This window comes from Brachionichthys hirsutus, unplaced genomic scaffold, assembly GCF_040956055.1.
Source record: "Brachionichthys hirsutus isolate HB-005 unplaced genomic scaffold, CSIRO-AGI_Bhir_v1 contig_197, whole genome shotgun sequence".
Classification (NCBI taxonomy): domain Eukaryota; kingdom Metazoa; phylum Chordata; class Actinopteri; order Lophiiformes; family Brachionichthyidae; genus Brachionichthys; species Brachionichthys hirsutus.
The window spans coordinates 306,520-327,528 of NW_027180342.1; the positions used below are offsets into that span (position 1 = coordinate 306,520).

The window sequence follows — 21,009 nt, forward strand, 5'->3', positions numbered from 1 at the left end:
ACTGACGCGAATGGCCATCTGCGCGCGCGATTTATTATCCGAACAGGTAATTTTCTAAAACATTCAGGCTCCACTCTTGCATATAATTAGCGCGACGCACACCCCGGTGACGTCAGCATGTGATTGGCTCTACAGCTGATCGTTGATCCTGCTGGGCTGCTCGTCTGATCCCAGGTCAGATTGAGCTGCGGATGTGTTGGCTCTGCTGTCCTGTTGCCAGTGAGTTTGGGTTGTTTCTGGAAGGTAGGACTTTTATTTTACAGCTTAGTTTCACGTCGAGCTTGTGACTGCAATATAATTTAGATATATTATTTTATTTTCTTATTTTTCCAAAGGTTGAAGAGGCGTGTTGGCCATTCACAGCCACTGCTCTCCCCTAATTGTGGCTGCTGCTTTATGTGGAAACTCCTCGGTTTCTAAGTGTTTTTGCTGCCTGTTATATTTAATTACTCTGTTTCTAATTGTTGTTAAACAGATACCCATTTTATATGCACAAATGTATGACAATCATTGTTCACGAGAATAAACTGTTTGAACCGGACTTGCTCTCTGCCATTGTGGAATTAATCGAACCCGTGTCTCTGGAGTAGGGATACGCACACCATTTGAATTCAGGAGTGAGAATTCCTCCTAAATAATTCCCAGGAGTAAAATTCCCTGGGTGGCGTTGTCGCAACCAAAACACTCCACCGCCCTGTCGCATTCGTCACCCAGAAACAACGCTTGCGTTAGCGGTTGTGTGCGGCATTAGCTAATTATTCTTATTGTGATAATCATTACTGATACTAGAATGTTCCGGTTCTCGTGGCGTAGTGGGATTTCTCTGGGTTCTCCGGATTCCTTCCACATCCAAAAACATGCACCTTAGGTGAATTGATTACTCCAAATTGTCTGTATTGACTCGTATGTGTGAAGAGAGATGCTGATTGGTTGATATTATGGTACGCCAATCAGAAACAGAGCGGGGCGTGGCGAGGCGGTCTAATGCGTCAGCATAGTATGCCCCTAACAGCCGCCACCCGCTTCACCCATAATAATGGGTGAGTAATATTTCGAATGCTACTACGGTGAAGGCGGATTATAACCTCGCTCTGCCTCTGATTGATTGGATTGGTTGAGTCGATTAGGTGTAGCCAATAAGAGTGATGAGAATCAGCCAATCAAATGTAGAGGAGGGCGGGTCTTAGTATCGACGTAGTAAATTCCCGTCAGTGTTTTTGTCCTACGTCCGTCGGTAACAAGCTCGGATCAACTCCTCCGCTGCTTAACTTTCCTTTTTTTTTTAAAATCTAAAACTGGTAATCAACTGCTGTATACTTTATTTAGCCTCTTAACGTAGTGTTAGAATACGAAACGTAAAATAATAGGATATATATATATATAAAAGAAAGGAACAGCAGTCTTCAAGTTTCAACAGTTTCTGTTGGTTAAGGTAGGTCTCTAAAATGTAGCTAAGTGAAATAGCTAAACTGTGTGTGTGTTTTCTCCGGTAGCGCATGCGCCGTTGCGCGTTGATGTTCTGAGAACAGCCACTAGTTTTCTGGTCCGAGTAGAAATGTGGAAAAAACGCAAAGGTGTTTTCGCTGAAGGTAGTTGGCATGCTAATGCTAATGCTAATGCTGGCCGCTGTTTACCGCTCAGTTATAACAGTATAAGCACAACGTTAGACATCTCGTTATATTTGCACCTTTTCAGTGGGTGGGACGCATCAGGTCTCAATTACACGTTTTGTTGGCATAAGTTAATGTGTTGGAAGCAGTGGCGCTTTGGGCCGTGTTCTGTTGGGGAACTGGGTCCTGCCATCCATGTGGACGTTGCCCTGGCCCTGTTACCTTGACCCTGTTACCCTGTTGCCCTGGCCCTGTTACCCTGGCCCTGTTACCCTGATGCCTCCCGCCATCCTAAATATGGTCTCTGACCAAGTGCATCCTTTAATGGGAGCGGTATTCCCTGACGGCAGTGGACTCCTGCAGCAGGAAAGGTCCAGAAATGGTTCAAATAGAACCAACTTGAGGTGTTGACCCCCCCCCCCCCCCCCCCCCCCAGTTCCACGGACCTGAGTCCAACGGAGCATATGTGGGCTGTACTGGACCAACGAGTCCGATCCGTGGCCGTCCCACCTGCAGCTTGCAGGACTTAAAGGATCTGCTGCTGGCCTCGGACGAGAGCTCGATGTGGTGGCGACGTCGGTTAACGGCCTCGGACGAGAGCTCGATGTGGTGGCGACGTCGGTTAACGGCCTCGGATGAGAGCTCGATGTGGTGGCGACGTCGGTTAACGGCGTCGGACGAGAGCTCGATGTGGTGGCGACGTCGGTTAACGGCCTCGGACGAGAGCTCGATGTGGTGGCGACGTCGGCTAACGGCGTCGGATGAGAGCTCGATGTGGTGGCGACGTCGGTTAACGGCCTCGGACGAGAGCTCGATGTGGTGGCGACGTCGGCTAACGGCGTCGGATGAGAGCTCGATGTGGTGGCGACGTCGGTTAACGGCCTCGGACGAGAGCTCGATGTGGTGGCGACGTCGGTTAACGGCGTCGGACGAGAGCTCGATGTGGTGGCGACGTCGGCTAACGGCGTCGGATGGAAGTCTGAGTTCTGAATGCTGATCAGCAGCGTTTGTTGGTGCCTTCATGTCCAGAGTCGTGATCCTGAGGGAAAGGGAACGAGCTGTTCTTCCGTGCTTCAGTTCTCAAATCCATGACTTGTTGGTGATGCAGTGAATCATGTCGCTGTTCTGACCCGGTTCTGATCTCCTCTTGCCTCATCAGTCGATGGGCCTCATTCTTCTGTCCAGTTGTCTCTTTGTAACCCTTTCAGTGCCACCTGGAGTGTTTTCTTTGTTCGTTTCTTAGGTGTAAAACCGTTCGCTTGGCCCCTTCTGGGATTCTCTGGGATGTGGAGAACGTGAAAACACGACGGGAGAAGATTTTTTCCTTTCTCTTCTTCAAAATCGACAGCTGAGAATCTGTAGAAGCTCCAGCGTCTGCTTCTCTCCGATGCAACGTGTGCCGTTCGCCTCCGAGCCCGAGAAGAAGCCGAAGATATTTTTTGACCTACTTTCGCCCTTTTCTGCTATTTTTGCCATATTTCTTTTTGGGATCGTTTTTTTCTAGTCTGGCTGATAATATTCTATTTATTTCATTGATTACACCCAGTAATAAAAAATAATAAAAACCAAAGTCTTCAAAGGACGCTCCCAGCAGCGCTTTACCTCTTATCTCACGGATCAAGTGTTCCTTCAGATACGGAGACCACCCACCCGGCAGTCCGCTTGAGGAAGACATCTTCTCGACCGCCTCAGGTGAGCTCGGTTCCTAAACGAATCCTTCTGCAGCGGCTGATTTAAATCCTTCGCCGGCGCTGACCCTCGCCTGCCTCGCGTGTCCCGTTGAGCGTTTTGAGAAATCCTCTGCCACGCAAGCAGCGTCAAACCTGCCACAAATCCGTGTTTATGTTTTAAAAGACAACCGAGTGACGTCGTATCGGGGGTTCTGTCTAACACGTGGCTGCGTCTCCGATCTCAGGGTGAGTCCTGTTAGCCCCCGAAGAGATCCATCTGCCGGTCAAAGGTCACAGCTCCATCGTCACCTTCCTCAACCGTCACCATGAGCAACCGAGGAGACGACTGCTACTTCTTTTACTATTCTACCTGCACCAAAGTAAGTGCGGTTTGAACTCGCAGCCACATTTGCGTGCAGCTCGACCAGCCGGAGCGTCGAGCGTGTCGCGGGAAGCGTCCCTCAGTGTCCCGTTTGCCGCGCAGGGAGACGGCTGCCCGTTCCGACACTGCGAAGCTGCCGTGGGCTGCGAGGCCGTCTGCAGCCTGTGGGAGGAGGGACGCTGCTTCCGCACCACCTGCAAGTTCCGTCACATGGCGATCACGGTGAGCAGAAACGAAACGCCTGTTCTAGAGGAACGCTGAAACCGCTTTGCCCTTTCGAGGCTGCGCGTGCCTCGAGTGGCCATTACCGAAGGGTAGAAAAAGTCTCTCTGGCAACCCCCCCCCCCCCCCCCGAGCCGGGAGCTCCACTCCCGCCTCTGGACGTGCCGCCAAAGCAGCCGTCAAAGTAGTGAGCGCGGCTGCCTTTCACCCAAACAGAAGAGGCGAAAGGAGATCCTGTGTTACTGGGAGACGCAGGCGGACGGCTGCCAGAAGCCACGCTGTGCCTTCTTCCACCAAAAGCCCCGCTGCATCGAGGGCTTGTACGTCCCGGCCGATAAAACCAGTAAGGCGTTTAGTTGTTGCTAATTAACCCTTTAAATTCAAACGCCGAAGGTTTGAGGCTGTGACAAACAACGTCTACGTAACTTCAGGTCAAAGCCAAAATACGGAACAGCCGACGACCACCCCCCCTCTCCCCACCGCACCCAACCCCCAGCTCCGAAACCAGTTCGACGGCAAGTTCGGCATCTCTCCCAGGAAGCTGCATGAATCAGGTGATCCGGTGGTCGGAGATGAAACTGTGGTCGCCGTGCTCCTCCGGAGTCCTCTGCTCATTGGCTGCCGATGTTTCTGGACAGGTGGCTCGCTGAACTCTGGGTTAAGCACCCTGAAGGAGATCCGACTCCGGAAGGCGCCGAAGGCCAGCACGAAGAGACAGGGTTACCCGCTCCAGAATGCCGACGCCACATCCAGCCGAGAGAGAGAGAACGCCAACTCGTCGTTTCGACCAAGAGACGGTAAAGACCGGAAACGTGATGAAATACGACCGCTTAAAACTTCTTAATAGTAAACGTCAAACTGCGAATTCAAATAAATGCATAGCAAAGTGACGGCGTCCCTTGTTCTCGCGTCATCCGGTTAAACTCGGGGGGTCCAATTGTCTTCCAGACACTGCGAGACCGCGAGGCGGCGTGGCTGAAAGACTCGGAAGAAAGATGTCCGGCGCCGGTACGTTTGCCCCCGGTTCGGATTTCTTTGCGTCGCTAACGAAGATAATCTTGAGATGATATCTCGGAATAGAAGCTCATGATTTGTCGTTACTGCAGGTGAGCAACGTGTGGAAGGCGTCCGTCTGAAAAGGAGTCTGTCGGAGCGTCTCGGCCGAGTCGTGGATCGAGGACCGCCTCAGAAAGGTGATCATCACCCTGATCGATGAGTTGACTCTATACTACAGGTTGTTGTTTTCATGGGTTTTGGGTTTCTTCTGCAGTTATGAAGACCATCAAGGAAAGACTTGGGTTTCCTCCGGGCTCTGTAGCCGCGCACTCGGGTAAGAAGTACCGGCACGACGACATTTGCTTTTTTTCTCCTGGAAGACGTTATTCGTGCAAACCGGTGGTCTGCGTGTTTTTTCTCCAGCAGTTGGGGTCCGTTCTCTGTCGAAAGGGGGCGGGCCTTCAGACACGTCTGAAGCGGTCGGCAAAGCCAAACCCACAAAGGGTGTGAAGCGGATCGTCAGAGATCAAACCTCGACTTTCCGTCAGAGAAAGAAAGAAAGGCGAGAGGAAGTGAAGCGGGAGAGGGCGCTAAGCAAGAGTCAAGGGGAGTCTGACCCGGCTGGGACTGGGCCTGGTCCTGGTCCTGAGGCTGCAAACCCGGGAGAGGTCCGGGTCAAGATCCTGGAGGAGATCCGCAGGGCCGAAAGGTTGCCGGTTCAGCAGCCCTCAGAGGACCGTAGCAAGAAGAGCTCTGACGGCGAGGAGAACAAGCCTCGCCTGCCGCCGCTCCTCCTTAAACCGGCTCCCCGAGGTGAGGTCGCCGGGAAGCTTCAGCACAACGACCCGATCCTCCCGTTAAATCTCGTGTTCGTAACGTGATTCCGTTTGTGTTGAATCTCACAGCAGAGAAGGACGACGGGTCGACAGAGAAGCCGGTGAAACCTCAAACCGCGGCTCCTAAGGTAGGACCGAGCTGCGGCGCCGGTCGCTGTCGCGTTGACCCCCGGCCGACGCTTAACTGTCCCTTCTCTCTTTAGTCCAGCGTTGCTAACGGTAATGCTATTAATGTCAAGACCTTCGAGGAGATCATGCAAGCGAAACGACTTCGCAGGCAGGAAATGGAGAAGGCCAGAGTCCCGGCTGAAGCAGAACCTTGCCGGAAACCGCCAGCTGAGGGAACCTTGAAGAGGAAGTTTCCTGCTGCAGTCAGTCTGACGCTGCAAGGCTCCGCCCCCCCTGCTCAGGAAGTCCCCGTTCATAAAACGCTGTCCCCCAGATCCACGGCTGCTTCACCTCCGAACAGCGATACGACCCCCGGTGCAGTCGGCGATACCGTCGCGTCGGCAAAGCCAAGCTCTACTCCAACCGAGTCCGACTCGCCGAGCGCCGCCAGGTCAAAGAAGGTCGCTCCGAAAACCGCCAGGAAGTCCAAGAAGACCAGAACCGCAGCGCAGAGTCCTGCAGCGGAGGCTAACGGGACGCCAAACAAGATTCCCAAGAAATCCCCAGAGCACACGCCGGACACCAAAGGTACCGCCCCCTTTACCTTCCCGCTTACGCTAACGAGCCGCGAGCCACTCAAGCGGAAGGCAGAACGCAACCGACGGGTTTCACACGCCGATCAAATCCCTTCTCTTTCAGCGAGGCCCAATCTGAACGTGAAGCCGTCTGTCATGAAGCCACGCCGGAAGCGAAGGCGGGCGAGGCGATCCGCTGTCGCTGCTGTGAAGCCCCTAAACAGTGCCTCAGCAGGACTGGAGGAGCAACTGCAGGAGGCGACATGCGGAGGCGTAGAAGTAGGTCAAAACGCGCTTCTCCTCGTCGTTGGTGACGGCTGTCGTGCTGTCGGTGACCTCCGGCCTCTTCTCTCGGCAGGTGTTCCGATCCATCGGTGCAGAGGCTCAGCTGAGCCCGGCCTTCCCCCACAGTCCCGTCGCCGCGTTGGACCTGAGCTCCAGCCCGCCGAGCGCCGAGCTCCAGACCATCTCCGTGTTCGAGCAGAGCGTCATCGTTGCTGCCGTCAGGGGGACTGTCCCGGCCGTCCAAAGGTAAAGGTTCAAACACGCCGGCGGCTCGGTGAGGCTTCGTGCCACGTTTTAGCCTCTGGCTGCTCGCCCTCGGTGAAGTTTGCTTCGCCGCCACGGTTCGCATCTTAATTAGATGTTTTCAGAGGCGGCTCTCTTACTTCCTGCATGATTTCCTGATTTCAGAATAGGATCAATGGTTTCAAACGACTATTTACCCAAAACGTTTTGTTGCCTGCTTTAATAAAGACGAGTTGATAATTTTATTCTACCGTTTCAGAGCCGTTTTAGATTTGAGGAGAAATGAGGCGATCCCAGCCAAGTTTAGGGTTTCTTTTTCTTCCCCTGTGTCATGAATGCACTTAGTAGAAAAAAGCTGCTGCTGGAGCAACTCCTGGGCATTGCCCATGTGTCCTTGAGCAAGGCACAGAACCTCCAGACTGGTCCCAGTGATGTACAGAGATCAACAAGGTATAATTGTTCTTCTTCTTCTTCTTCTTCTTCTTCTTCATTTCAGCCCGGTGCTGAAAACTCCGCCTCCCTCCAAGTCATGGGGAACGAGCTTGGCCGCATCCAGAACCGCCTCCAGCGCCGCCGCCGCCACTGTGGATTTCTTTGATGAGCTCATCAACGAATTCACAGATGAACATCTGCAGGACTGCGAAGTGGACCTTGATATCGGAGAGGACGACCTGCTCCGGCAGCTGTCGGAGATGATCGACAGCTGAGAGCTCAACTTTGTCTTTAAATTAACGTGCCGTTCACATTTTAGATGCGCTTCATTTCTGATCATCTGAGAGCCCAGGAGCTGCTCTGCAGGGCGGACTTGTGATTAAAATCTTTGTGATTATTGCCGAGAGAACTCGCGCTGCCCTGTGGTCGTGTTCCTGGGGAAACCTGTCTGTTTTTTAAGCAAAAATTTTTGAAATGTGTCCCATGTCATTTTAATATTTCTTTTATTCCGTAAACTATCCTGTGGTCTTTTCTATATTGTATATTTGTGTCTTAAGGTGTGTTTCTGTTTTTTAATGTGGGGGGGGGGGGGATATTTGGTCTGTGTTCTCACCCCATCCGGAAGCCTTCCCACAAATGCATTGTTCAGAGTGACGTACAGATTACCGTGTAAATAAAAATAGTTTTAATGACCAAAATCGGCTGTTGACTGCTTTGGAACGGCATCGGCCGTGTCCGACAAGCGTAGCGGCGGACTGACTTAAGCTACGCAGTGTTGCTGCTGATTTTACAGCAAGCCAGCCCATTTGGAGCTAAAATATTTATTCTTGTGTTAAAGTTACCTAAAGTCATTATGGAAATTGTATTTAAAGCCCTATTTAAGGATTTAGCATACTATAAATGGAACAAAATAATACTTTTCTCAAACCGTTTTTAGAAACAAACTCTTGTTTTTGTATTAAATATCAGAGTTGTTCCAAATACAGTAGCTTTGAGGAGATTTTTTTTTTTTAAGGAATGAATTACTACTGTCTTCTTAACATAATGTATTCGGTTTTTTCCATAAAAACTCATCAATTTTCTTTGCATTTTTATTGTCTAGAGTTTTGCCGAAATGGAAACTTCCTGTTATCGTATCACGTGCGCCGCTGAGCCGGGCAGCAGCTGCTTCTTCTTCCGGGTTAGCGGTTGTAAACAGAAGGTCCCACTGCTCTCCCCTAATTGTGGCTGCTGCTTTAGGTGGAAACTCCTCGGTTTATAAGTGTTTTTGCTGCCTGTTATATTTACTTACTCTGTTTCTAATTGTTGTTAAACATATACCCACTTTCATGGCTCTCTTAGTCAAAAAGGTTCCCGACCCCTGCACTATACTAGCGAGTAGTGTATATGAAATCGAAAATATAGAGGGTTGACCGAAGACCACATAATCAAAACATATGATTGTTTATAAAAATGCATTTATCTTAATCATGGCCCTGTTTTTCATTACGGGGGGGGGGGGGGGGGGGGGGGGTATACATTCAAAACTTGCGACGCCGAAGTTTTATTTTGGTAATTCATTTAACCGGAAGTGGCATGAAACCTGTCACAGCTAGCATAATAGCATAGCTGGTTAGCAGAGGTGTCCATGCAACCTCCCCGCCGGTGGGAAACCGCTAACCATGGCTGCAATGCGGGGTAAACTGTGACAACAAACGCTAAGATGATGAACGATATCTTAGAGGAGCCGGAGAAGGACGCCATGTTGGAGGCGCAGCCGGAGCGACGAGTTTTGTCGGTAATACCAGCTAAAGCTGTTCTCGCTGATGCTAGCTTGCTAAGTGACAGTGGGAGGCTACTTCTAGGCAAGCCTGTGATTATTGACACTCGATTCCTGATACTTTTTTTTTTTTTGAAGAATAGTGCGAATATTTAACAATTGTTATGGTGATGCCAGCTTTCAAAACTATTACCAAGTTGCAAAGTTTTTGTGCTCGACATTAAGTTCGACTGTAAATGAAATCGTTACCGAGCTTTACAAGCATGTAAAAGTGACAATCATAATGTCTTCCTGTAACATTTGGAGGTTTTATTTTCATAAATGCCATCTGGTTGGTGAAATGACAGCCGTAAACTAAATTAGGAATGTCTCTGCCTAACGGGACGCAGGAAACAAACTAATATATTTCATGACGATATTGATTTAGTCACATTGCAACCCCTATAACATTTGGCCTGTAGCTACTACTGTATACAATATGCATTATTGTATTGTCTCATACATACACATACCACTCTTCATTTCAGAAACCTCAGGGGCCCAGTAGTGGCACTATACCTAAGAACATTGATGGGGGAATCAGGCCGATGGAAAAGAGAGGACCTTACATCATGTCCAGAGCTCCGGCAATCCACCTCAAATTACGTAAGTATTTTCTTATCGCCGTATTACACCTATTCGTTGGCCAGAACTATTTTCATACTTAATTTCATTTGTGCAGAGACCGCTAGCGAGATGAGCTAAGTGGTACGCAGCGTTCCAGTTTGTGCATATAAAAAGCCCGAGTTCATGTTATGTACATCATAAAATAAAATAACTTCTGCACTCTGTCTGTGCAGTTTTTCTGGGTTTTCCGGTTTCCTCCCACCCGCAAGACAGATGAAGCCGCTGTAGACAAAACAATTGTGGTCATCTACAAGAAAATTGATGGCTATATATTTTGACACTCTGTGCTTTATCCAGAAGAAGGAAATGAAACTGTTTTTGTTAGAGTTGTGCAATGGACTATATCTGGTGGGTTCCAAAAACTTGTTGAATGTTCATTAATTAATCGGTTTAATTCATTTATAATCAGAAATGAGTCATAGAATGTGGACTAGAGTATAGTAATGATCTATTTCCTGCACATCATGATACTTGTGGGTGTGTATTAACGATTTCAAATGTAAAATCGTACCTAAATAGCAGACACATTATCTTTCAGATGCTGCAGAATTGTATTTACCTGCAAAGAGAGACACTGTTTATCAGCTTTATGAAGCTACGGTCGTGATCCTTAGCCCCTTAGGGTTTACGGGAGGGTCCTCATAGGGCCAGCAACACATATATGCCAGTGGGACCAGTGGTTGTTTTAAAATAGCGACAAATTTATACAAGCACTTCTTGGACTTGAAGTTCGAGTAAAGAATTTAGGTGGTTTAGGCTTTTTTAAAAAAAGTGTATTGCTAATTTATTATACTGGCACTAGAAAATATTCCAAGATATGGATTACTGTCACGATAAATGTATGCGGCCTTTGCTGTAATCATTATGCATTCAGTCCTTGTCAGCTAAAATATGACTCATATTATCATATTATTCCCAGAGAAACACAGGGAGATGGTGCGGAAGGCACTGAAGAAGAAAGCGCTCTCCCCTGGGCCTCTGCTGATGCAGCAGTCCAGACAAGTAGCAAAGAGGTGAGGGAAGAGGAGGATGCTTCTTGTGCTCCTCTAATGCTCAAAACGTCATGTTGTTGATGGCTGATGTGCAATTATTGCATTTTATGTTTTTGTTTTTGATTTATTTTGGTTTAGGACTGTGAAGTTTAACAAGGGCTACGCTTCTTTGAGTCAACATGCTGAGAGTTTGGTGGCACTGGGTTCAGATAGGTAAGCTGACACTCGGTGGACGGGTGACAACGTTGTTGAATTCCTACTATATGCACGACACTGACCACTGACAATCAACTTTTGGGAACCAGTGTATATTTTTTATTCTTTTATTTTATTGTTTTTTCACTTAGGCATGCTTATCTGAAACATTTGCCTGTAATTCCTCAAATTATTTTATTCTATTAAGAATTATTCTTGTGATATTGATTTAGCCTCTTCTTGGATATCCAGTGCAGCGATGCTGATAATTAGAGGATATGCATAAATGAATCAGAGGCTGTCAGCAAAAAAAGAAAAGCCCCAATGGAATAAGCATTGTGTTTGTTCATGAAAGCCAATAACTCATTAAGTCAAATACATTTTAATGAGTCGTGTAACTTTCTATGTTTAGGTCACTGTTGCAGTGTAGCTTAAACATCCTGTCAGGTGGACATTTACCAGTTAGAGTTCGTACTTTGACAACTATAGCTCAAGAAATGTATGTCGACACATTGAAATAGTGACAGAACCTGACCTACCTCTATTTGCAGCGATGAAGAAATCGATTTTGAGCAGTATTCCTCCGGATACTCCTCAGCTGAGGTGAGTCAGCCCTGTTGGGTTTTCTTATGGTTTTATAAAACCACTTGCCACACTGGTGGCTACACCTTTGTTTTATTTAAATGTGTTTTAAAAATACGAGGGGGGGATTATGGAATCATTGAACGTCTACCAAATGTCATGAAATATGACGTTTAAAAAAACGTATTTTATTTTTTTAATGATAAACATCGAACGGGGTCAAATTGGCCCCAAAGATAACAGGAGGGTTACCCGTTCAGGGAATCGATTGTGGAGGGAAAGCTGGACGCTGAGTTAGTTGGTGATTTTTTTTTTCTTTGCTCTCCAGGTCCATCCTGATTTAAGCAGGCAGTTGCTTCAGGATGGCTACCGTTTGGATGAGATCCCAGATGACGAGGACCTGGACCTGATTCCGCCCAAAGCCATGGGCTCCTCAATGTGTTGCTGCTTTGAGGGCCCATCCTGCTGCATGCAGTGATGCTGGAGCAGCGAGTGGAGCCTTGTAAAGCCAAGGGTTCAGGCACTCATGCCCAAGGCCTTGCTTCTAATCCTGGATCACTGCTGTGCTGCCCGTGGACGTCCAGCTCTGAAGCCATCATGCAGGACTGAGTGGACTGAGAACACTCGCTACACACGAACATATGGAAAGACATGAGAAAAAGCCTTATCCACTGTGACCCCAAAGTTGAGTTTTTTTTCTTGTTTTTCTAGAACTACAGGAAATATTAACCATGTCAGTGCTCTAAACAGAGCAGAAGAGCAGTTCATCGTTTGGGATATGTCCATGACCCGAGCAAGAGCTGGTTACTGTCCTTCCTGTTCTGATAACCCTGTCTGCAGCCTCTGTGCATAACATGCAAGCATGTGGTGTATTGTGTTTTGATGCTTTTCTGCTTTTTGCAAATTAGCCTTTTACACTTATCACTTCAGCATTCCCTCATTACTGTAGCTTTAAGAAGCAATCTATCTTTTGACGGAATTCCAAAATGAGGTGATCACTGCTGGTGGAAATGTTTTATTTTCTTTGAAATAGGATCTAGACTGATTTCTTTGTGTAGTAATTCACATGTTTTTGTAATCTGGCAAGTTGAAGCTGCAGTAGAGTTGATACGCTCTGACTAGAATTTTCTTTGTAGTGTTTCATATTTTGTATCTGAGATGAAAGTTGTCAAACAGCTAGGTAACAAAAACATGATGAAATGTTGTCCAACTAAGTTACTCAATGTTTGTCAGGATGATCCCCACACTTGCATATTGCTCCACTCCTGCGTATGACACGAAATGTATGCAAATGAGTTACTGAAGTGCTTTTATAGATAAACCATTGATAGTTGAGAGGAAGAGATTTTACAGCTCTGTTGTTGGACTGAGTTTCCCTTCTGATGTCTCCTTCAAAAAGGTTGTGACATAATAGACGGTTTACTGTCATCTGAATACAACTCGTGTGTATTGTTACTGATTTTAATGCTTTATCTTTCTATTATGCTTTTTGCATTCAAACTGGATTGTTAAAGGTTTTTGTTTTAAACCAAGTTAGAGCCGTATCATGGCGGATTAGAACACTTACCGGTATTTGATATCCTGGTTGCTCTTCTTAAACACGTCAGTGTTGAGGATAGAACATTTGCATCATTTTATTTATTTATGTTTGATACTTGTGGGGGACACTAGAACAAGTTCTTAAAAAGAGCTTTGCATGATTGAATTATTTATATCTTTTGTTATTTTTAAAACATTTTCATGACTGCACTCAAGTAGCGCTTTAAGAAGCCTCACGCGCACCGATACATTCAAACACAAGTGGGTGAATGCTCACATGCGAGGTGTGGCCAGGCCCACTGGGAGCAATTTGGGGATCAGTGTCTTACCTAAGGACACTTTGTCATGTGGACAGTCGGAGCCGGGATTCAAACCGCTGACCTACCGGTCACTGGATGACCCGCTGGGCCAACTGAGTCACACCCGCCCAGAAAACAAGCATATTATAAATCATTTTAGCTGAATTCTGGAACTCGTTTCTGTTTATGTTTACTGAAAATGACTGCTTAATCTCAAAAATATATTTTCTCTTTTCCCTTTAAAGATGTATGTGCTCACTCATGTCAGTATCAAAAGGAATAACAGTGATCACCTCCTAAAGAGGCGGTGAGGGTGCAACTAGTAAGGCATTCACATTTAGGTGGGGTACATTTGTAGAAAAAAAGGTCAGGTCCCAACAGTTTGGGTTCGCAGACATTTTAAGTTTGGGTATATTTGTACATGACTGTATGACTGCTTTTTTACTTGCGTGTACCAAATTGTTATTTATGATTCCGTCTTTTTGGTTGTTACAAGTTGTAGCCCTCAGTCATAACATCACCGATAAAAGTCAATTCTGGAAATGTTCAAGAAAAAGAAGGAAGCTCGGTAGAGTTAGTTCTTCAGTTGGGATCAATTCACAAATTCAACTTGAGGAAGCTTACTTTGTTGAAACCTTTGCAATGGGAATGCTAACAGTGATACTGACTAGCTCCTTGCAGCACTCCATCGTTGTAATGTGGGGAGTTCAGGAATAAAAGCTGGTTCTACTATTACACTAAATGTGAGTCACTTGTTAAAAGTGTGATGTGAATGCCTTTAATATAACAGCTGGATTTAAGGTGTATTGGTTCTGCACAATTTCATTTATATATATATATATATATACTAATATTGCATTGAACACCAGTGAACAGTAGCAAGTACACTTGAATCATCTGTACTATGCAACTATTAGGACAATCTGCTTGTTGTACAGCATTGTGAAAATATAGTGTGAGTTATAAATGCAATAAGCTCTTATTTTACAATGGTTAGCACCAGTATTTTATTTTATTGTACAATTTAATAATTTATATTACTAAATAAACTATTATCTACGCATGTGTATGACTGCAGTAATTATGAAGACTTTTCCATTTAATAAAGGGAACTAGTAGGGCTGGTAGTAATGCTGGTAGGATTACACAAATGCGTACCAATTTTAGTACAAGGAAGACACATTCCACAAGGGGTCACCATGGAGCTATGACCGACTACTTCATCATTACATACCATGTTGCAATGTTGTATATACTGTACATATATTTTCAAGTATCATTAAAAAATGCATACGTGTGTGTGCGCGTGCGTGCGCGTGCGTGCCAGTAATTAATTTAAAAGCTTTGAAACTTACATTTGTTTTTAACTCTTCATTCAGCCTCCTAAATGGTTTGTCAAACAGGTGAAAAAAGTAAATAAACCAAGAAAAGGAGAGAAAATGATAAATGAAAAGCAGATGAGAGTTGTGCCCGTGTGGACAGAAATACACGAGACCTGTTGCTGTCGCTGGGCGGGCCCAATGCTACGCAATGTGGGGGGGGTTTGAATTAAAGGGGAGGAATAAACCAAAGGGAGTTCCCTCAGCTCAACGTGATATGAGATCTGGCCATTCTCCAGCCGCCCCCGCTTCCATTGAAGAAGAGCAGGGTTTCGGAGCAGCACAGATCAGATACCCACACCCCCCCCCCCGCCGCCCCCCTCCCCCTGCTGGCGGATCAGTCTACTACGGTACATGCACATTATTTCTCTCGTGTGCGCGCGCGTGTGTGTTTACAAGTGTTGGGACGAGCGAGCGCCGCGGACGAGGGAAGAAGGAAGGATAAAGCCCAGGAAGGAGGGATGGTGGACAATTCAGGCAGCAGCAAGGCGCAAATGGTGAGTCCGCGGCGGCCCTGTTGGTTCGTCTGACCCGGAACGAGCCGAAGTCCTGCCGAGGCTGGCCGGAGCGCAGCGAGCGGCGTTAGCGAGCTGAGCGTCAGCAAAAGGGAGACGGACACTTTGCGAGCTAATTGTCATTTTATCTGTGTTTTTAAAGTTACGTTAGAAATATGTTTTTTTTTATTTTTTTAAATATATTTACTGTTATAAAAATCCGTGTCATTATAGGGGCGTTTGGACGTGTGTGTACGGAAGCCGTGACATTCAACCCAATCGCGTTATCCGTGATGATGTGGCAGCGAGCCAGATGCAGTTCACGTTTTCTTTTTTTTACATTCTCGGCAGGTTATTATTATAATATATTTTTTTCCCAGTGAGATGACTTCGGGCAGTTAATTTGTAACGCTGGACTTACAGATGATGAATGAAGTATTCTGATTCCAGCTGGAGGCTATTTGATCACTTTACGTCCTGCCTAACTCATTTGAACACCATTTTACTATCCTGCTCCTTGTTTTGATTTAAATGTTTAGACATGTTTCTGGATTTCGCTCTGATAAATAAACGTTTGTTACAAGTCCATCAGAAACTCAGCAATGCTGAAAGAGTCCGAGTATCCCCCCCATCTGGAATTACCGATCATTTTTGTATTTGTCTGTTGTAGTTCTTGTTTTTTTTGCACGTGTCAGATGTGATATCTGCATTATCTGACTAAACCATAATATTCGATACATGTTTCTACGCGTGTTTTACAGTATTTGTGGTTGCTTCTGTCATTTCTGTCCAAGGTTACTTTTTAATGGACCTAGATTTATGTGTGTATTTTTACTTCTATAAATGTTTAGAGGTTCCATGTTTAGCCCCCCCCCCCCCCCCTTCAAACATTGACCAAAGGGAGTGGTTACAAATTAACACGCTTTACTACTTCGTGAATCTGATGAAAAGTGTGGGGCTGGATTATCCGTGTCGTATTTGTGAGACTATGTCAAAATCCCTCTAGTTTCCACATAAAATGTTTTATTGTATTATTTTTGGCGGTGTGGGGTGTGGGGTGGGGGGGGGGGGTGCCTCGCACGCGTCTCTTTTCCTCCTGTATAATAGGATTAAGGCGTATTTAGATTTCACTATATGGTAGGTCAACCATGACTCCCTCCTTTCCTCCCACAGCCCAGCATGTCTCAGGAGCCTGGCGTGGCCTTTCCACAGAGTTCTTCCACAGGGGGGATGAAGCTGGAGGCAGTGATGGAGCAGCTCCAACGCCAGCAGCAGGCCCGACTGGAAATGGAGCGCAAAGAGAGGAAGCTGCGAGAAGCCCATATAATGTATGCTCAGCAGGTTGCAGCCCAGCAAGCCATCCTGGCAGCCGCCAGGGCTTCTGGGGCCCCTTTCTTGGGCAAAGGCCTGGCTGGAGGGGTCCCTGGTAGCGGTTTGCCTCCCCGGGTGTCCAACCAGAGCAGCGTGGACTCAGAAAGAGAGGATGATGAGGACCGAGGTCGGGACTCTGGGGACGACGATGACGACAATGGGATGATGGAAGGGGATGAGGGAAGTGATGAGGATGAGGGGAGCGCCACTGGTCTGGAGTTCCTCCGCAAACAGACCCTCGCTTTGCAGCAGAGCGCCTCCCGCGTCCCAGCGCGTCCGTTTGGCAGTTACTCTGCGTCGGCCCCCCAGAGGACAGCATCCCCACCTATCAAAGTGAAACAGGAGCCCGACGAGGGTCTGTCCCCTGCGGGACCTCATTCGGCGACCTCTCCGAATGGACAAGCCGACTGGGGCTTTGATGATCACTTCAGACAGGTTAGTGTCCCATCGAGGTGTCTTCCAACATGGTCTTTCCCTCATACATCACCTCTGTTTTGATCTTTTTCCAGTATCATCTACCAAATGCACCCCTCGTACCGTGTGCACGTCCTGTCGCGCGCGTACTTCGGGCGTTACTCTCTTCAGAATGACATCGTATCTGAATACTTTCATCTCCCAATCCTAATCTGTTTCAAATTCAAAACATTTCTTGCATTTGGAGGGGTTGCGTTGTCGAAACGCGACGGCACACAGAGGGAAGCCCCGTCTAACCCTTTTCTCATTGGTTGATTTCCCGGCGCAACCCCCTGCTGTGGCACAAACTGCTTCAGCAGTGTCTTTTGCGAGACACTTTAAATCACCAAGGATGCTTGAATGCCGATAGACTTTTGCGGCTGAAAATCCTCGTAAGTGTCTCCTGGCCGAGGGCCAGCCTGGGGCGTGACGTGTTCACGCTCACTCGGTCTCTCTCACATTCTGCGTGTGTGTCTCTCATTCGCCGTCCCTCTTGGCACTTTTCTCTGCCTCGTGTTTGGCTCTGATCCAGGTAGCGCAGTCAGAACTGCTACTTTGAGCTGTGGGTGGGCGGCAGGGTCAGCACAAGGTTTTCGGGTCGGCGAGAGGGTTGGATGTTGTACACAGTAGCAACCCATTACGCTCCCGTCTAGAAGCTTCGGCTGCGTGCCAAGGGTCCTTTCCCTTGAACGTAAATATTGTCACAGCACAGTGTTACAGAACGCGGGAATGCCAGCTACGAGCCAAGCCGAAACTACATGTGGTTTAGCGTCATAGCATGGGACATGGTAAAGAACGTAGCAGCCTGTGCGTGATATATAAAGCGTTGGTTACACAAGAGTGGGGCAGTGTCAAAGGACCAATCTGATCTTGATCAGGGGGCCGAGCGTCCTCGACGAGCATGTGTCTGGATTTTATTACCGTCTATTTAAAGGCAAATGTCTTTGAATGGTGCTTCTCTTAACCACATGTCCAAATTTAGGGAGCGCAGGAGTATAGAGGAGGGAGGAGGAGCAGCTATATTTTGTTATTAGAACCATATATCTGCTGCCCATGCAGGGATTTGTTGGAAATTATTTGAAAATAAATCGCGATTGAATTTAATATTGTGAGTCGCTGCATTTTATGTGCTGCTTATTGGCTTAGCGTTAACAGATATTGCAGTTGTGTTATTCTACGGGGTTTCTCAGTGCTGTGTGAATACTGTCAGAACATAAGACCACTGCAGCTAACCAGCGCTATCCCTGTGGCCCAGTGTCTTTTATTAGGACCGGAGGATGGGCCTGGGGGTTGGGCTGGGCATTATGGAACGAGAATTGGTCTGGCCTTTTTTTGTTTCCTCTCTTTTATCTTTCCTGTCATTATGTCAGCTCTGCAGTATTTAATGATGGCTCATCTCTTCAGGCAGTTTCAGGTTGCACTGCTGTAGGGGGGAGGGGGACAGTGGAGGCTTTTTTTTTATGTCATTGTCTTTGGTGTGGGGGGGGGGGGGGGGCAGTGACAAGCCTGTCAGATGCCACAAATACCGACCTCTACAATAATGTTAGGAGGACATTTATTAGGTCCAAAAAGCATGGATGATTGTATGTAGGTAGCAAACAGAGGGAAAACCATTCACATGAATATTCATGTCATATTGGGTGGAGGATTTTATCCACCGTCATGCTTTAGAGCTATCTCAGATCATATTTAATGAGAATCCATCTTATACAGCTGGCAGAGTCACGAACATAATCGAATTATAATTTGTCAACATTTGAAGCAACTAATAACAATAGGAACAAATGTAAAGCATGAGTAACATGCTTGAGAATCGGAACATTCACAGCGCATCATCCTTTAGTAATGACGGTACGGCATGTTTACTTGTAGGCCAGCAGTTTGATAAGGCCATCTTTATGACTTTAAATGTGTCGGATCTGTGACGGTCTAAACGGATCAAATGTGGCTGGATGGACTTGGGTGCCGCTGGTGATCGTGTGCGGTGACCTCAGCCCCGTCCTAAACGGCAGAGCAAATAATTGTCAAACAAGGAGATGGACAAAGCCTGTCCTGGAGAGAGGGCTGGGCCAGTCGGGCATTACACTCTGCCCCCGTCTGTGGAGGAACAGACACTACATGACCCCTGAACCCCCCCCCCACACACACACACACCTCTATCCTCATACCCATAGATCCCTTCACTCATTACTATATTCTACATATGATTAGAATATTCTAATCGTGCTGCTGAACACAGTTCCCGTTTGTCAGACTGCATTGTGGTGGCTTTGCTGCCGTTGGATTGGCTGGATGTGACTAACATGCTGCGAGGTATTCGACAGGTGGTGGGAGAGCGGTGGCCGTCATTCCACAGATTCACAGGTCATACGTCCAGTTCACCGGCTGTTTGTTCCAGGCAGCTCCACCTTTTGACAAACGAGACAAAGTGGAAGCTGTGAACAGAGCATTTGCATTGCTGTAATCACAGAGGGAAAGGGATGACGAGCCCACTTTGCATAGAGATCCTGCCTTACGACCATTAGAAAATCTTTTCGTTATGCTGGCTTTGCTTTTTCTTTTTTTTTTTTTTACACTTAACCAAACAAGAATCAAGCAAGGTGCCCTGAAGGAAAAAGCTGTTTAATGTGTCTCGCCTCACCGTCTCTTTTAATCCGGTGCATGATCAGCTCTATCGTTGCTTTACCTGCTGGCTCAGTGGCAGAGCAACAGTGTTTTTGTATTGTTTACTTAGAACGTTGAGAAAGAATAACACTGCTAAAGGCGCTATGGTTACAAGACATGGGGATAGACGAGTACCTACTGAATCACTTCAGAGCTGAATAGGATGTTGTAGGAGTGCTCCAGCCATGGCAATAGTCACGACGTTCACAGATTGATGGTCACATTTTAATCATATCACGGTGTAAGACGTGCTCTTGTGCAATGAGACAGGATTCATTAAAACACATAATAAGGATACTTAACTGATAATTACCAAGGAGGTTATGCTTTTGATGGCCTTAGTTTGTTTCCTGCTTGGCAGCATTATGGATCTCGATGAAAAAATATCTGAAGGTGGGTCTTGGTCTAACTTAGATCCCATTAAATTTTGACAGCGATCCAGATACCCGTCTGGATACAAACAAATGACACATATTCCGATTTTGCCATTTACTTTTTAGTTGAGGCTTTTTCAAGAAAATTATGTCTTGTAAGATATGCATTCAATTCACTCACCAAAAATCACAGTCACAAAGGGGTCCGATATGCACCGTCATGCAAACTGTCTTCTGGATCTGATCCAGAATGAAGTCGGGGAAAAAATATTACATTTTAACATTGAAAATCCCATTTTTGGATTAAAAAAATCAGTCAAAAATACACAAACTCTGATTCCCTTTTACGTTTCATGGTTGCTGTATAAAAGGAACCAAGAACAATTTAGAACCTTTTGATGATGACCCAGATCACCATGTGGACGGTGTAAATCCAATTATAAGGGGAACGAGCTGCTTGGCGGAGGTTTGCGCTCTCCGAGTGCCTTCCTTGTTAGTCTTAGTCATGTGGGTCGGATAAGTCGCTATGTTTTATATCTGCAAACTTTCAGATGATTACGAGTAAATCATCGCTGAAGGGCTGCTCTTATATGCCTTTGCAGAACAGAAGAAAACAGAAGTACTTCACAACTTGCATGAGGGATACATTTGACATATAAAAGATGGTCCACAAGGGTAACAAGAACAGAGTAACTGGACATGTGTTGCTACGGAAACCCAGCCGCTCATTCCTTTTCTTACTGCTCAAGTAGTGAGGCTTGACTGTTGAGCCAGCGCTGTTGCATAATTTAGCTGTCGCCCCAGAAACATATCAGCCAGGAAGTGGGAAGCTGTGCGACTACAGTGCGGAGATCAATAAGGACTGTGTGCGAGCTTTTAGAGG

General features: G+C 46.7%; 3 protein-coding genes across 6 annotated transcripts in view; all 3 read left to right on the plus strand.

Annotated features, from left to right (window-relative positions):
* Positions 1-3,249: 3,249 nt before the first annotated feature.
* LOC137913737 (zinc finger CCCH domain-containing protein 11A-like) lies at positions 3,250-8,081 on the plus strand. The gene is made up of 15 exons (XM_068757369.1): positions 3,250-3,302; positions 3,526-3,660; positions 3,765-3,884; positions 4,101-4,227; positions 4,316-4,438; positions 4,523-4,681; positions 4,833-4,907; positions 5,009-5,077; positions 5,155-5,214; positions 5,304-5,693; positions 5,786-5,844; positions 5,920-6,412; positions 6,524-6,678; positions 6,758-6,930; positions 7,424-8,081. The coding sequence occupies exons 2-15, from the start codon at positions 3,607-3,609 to the stop codon at positions 7,632-7,634; spliced, it is 2,268 nt and encodes a 755-aa protein (XP_068613470.1). The 5' UTR covers positions 3,250-3,302; positions 3,526-3,606; the 3' UTR covers positions 7,635-8,081.
* Positions 8,082-9,061: 980 nt separating this feature from the next.
* LOC137913750 (protein FAM219B-like) lies at positions 9,062-12,031 on the plus strand. Of its 4 annotated transcripts, none has more exons than XM_068757381.1 (6): positions 9,062-9,153; positions 9,612-9,763; positions 10,704-10,797; positions 10,915-10,989; positions 11,523-11,574; positions 11,882-12,031. In XM_068757381.1, exons 1-6 carry the CDS (start codon positions 9,062-9,064, stop codon positions 12,029-12,031), a joined length of 615 nt encoding a protein of 204 aa, XP_068613482.1. The 4 variants fall into 4 exon arrangements, with proteins under 4 accessions (XP_068613482.1, XP_068613483.1, XP_068613485.1 ...); XM_068757382.1 differs by having other exon boundaries at positions 9,062-9,136; positions 9,646-9,763; XM_068757384.1 differs by having other exon boundaries at positions 9,062-9,136; positions 9,655-9,763.
* A 3,200-nt stretch (positions 12,032-15,231) lies between these two features.
* Positions 15,232-21,009, plus strand: part of LOC137913743 (AT-rich interactive domain-containing protein 3B-like) — a 38,614-nt gene continuing 32,836 nt past the window's right edge. The window contains exons 1-2 of the mRNA XM_068757374.1: positions 15,232-15,267; positions 16,438-17,070. Of these exons, the coding sequence (XP_068613475.1) occupies positions 15,232-15,267; positions 16,438-17,070 (669 nt within the window). The remainder of the gene's footprint in view (positions 15,268-16,437; positions 17,071-21,009) is intronic.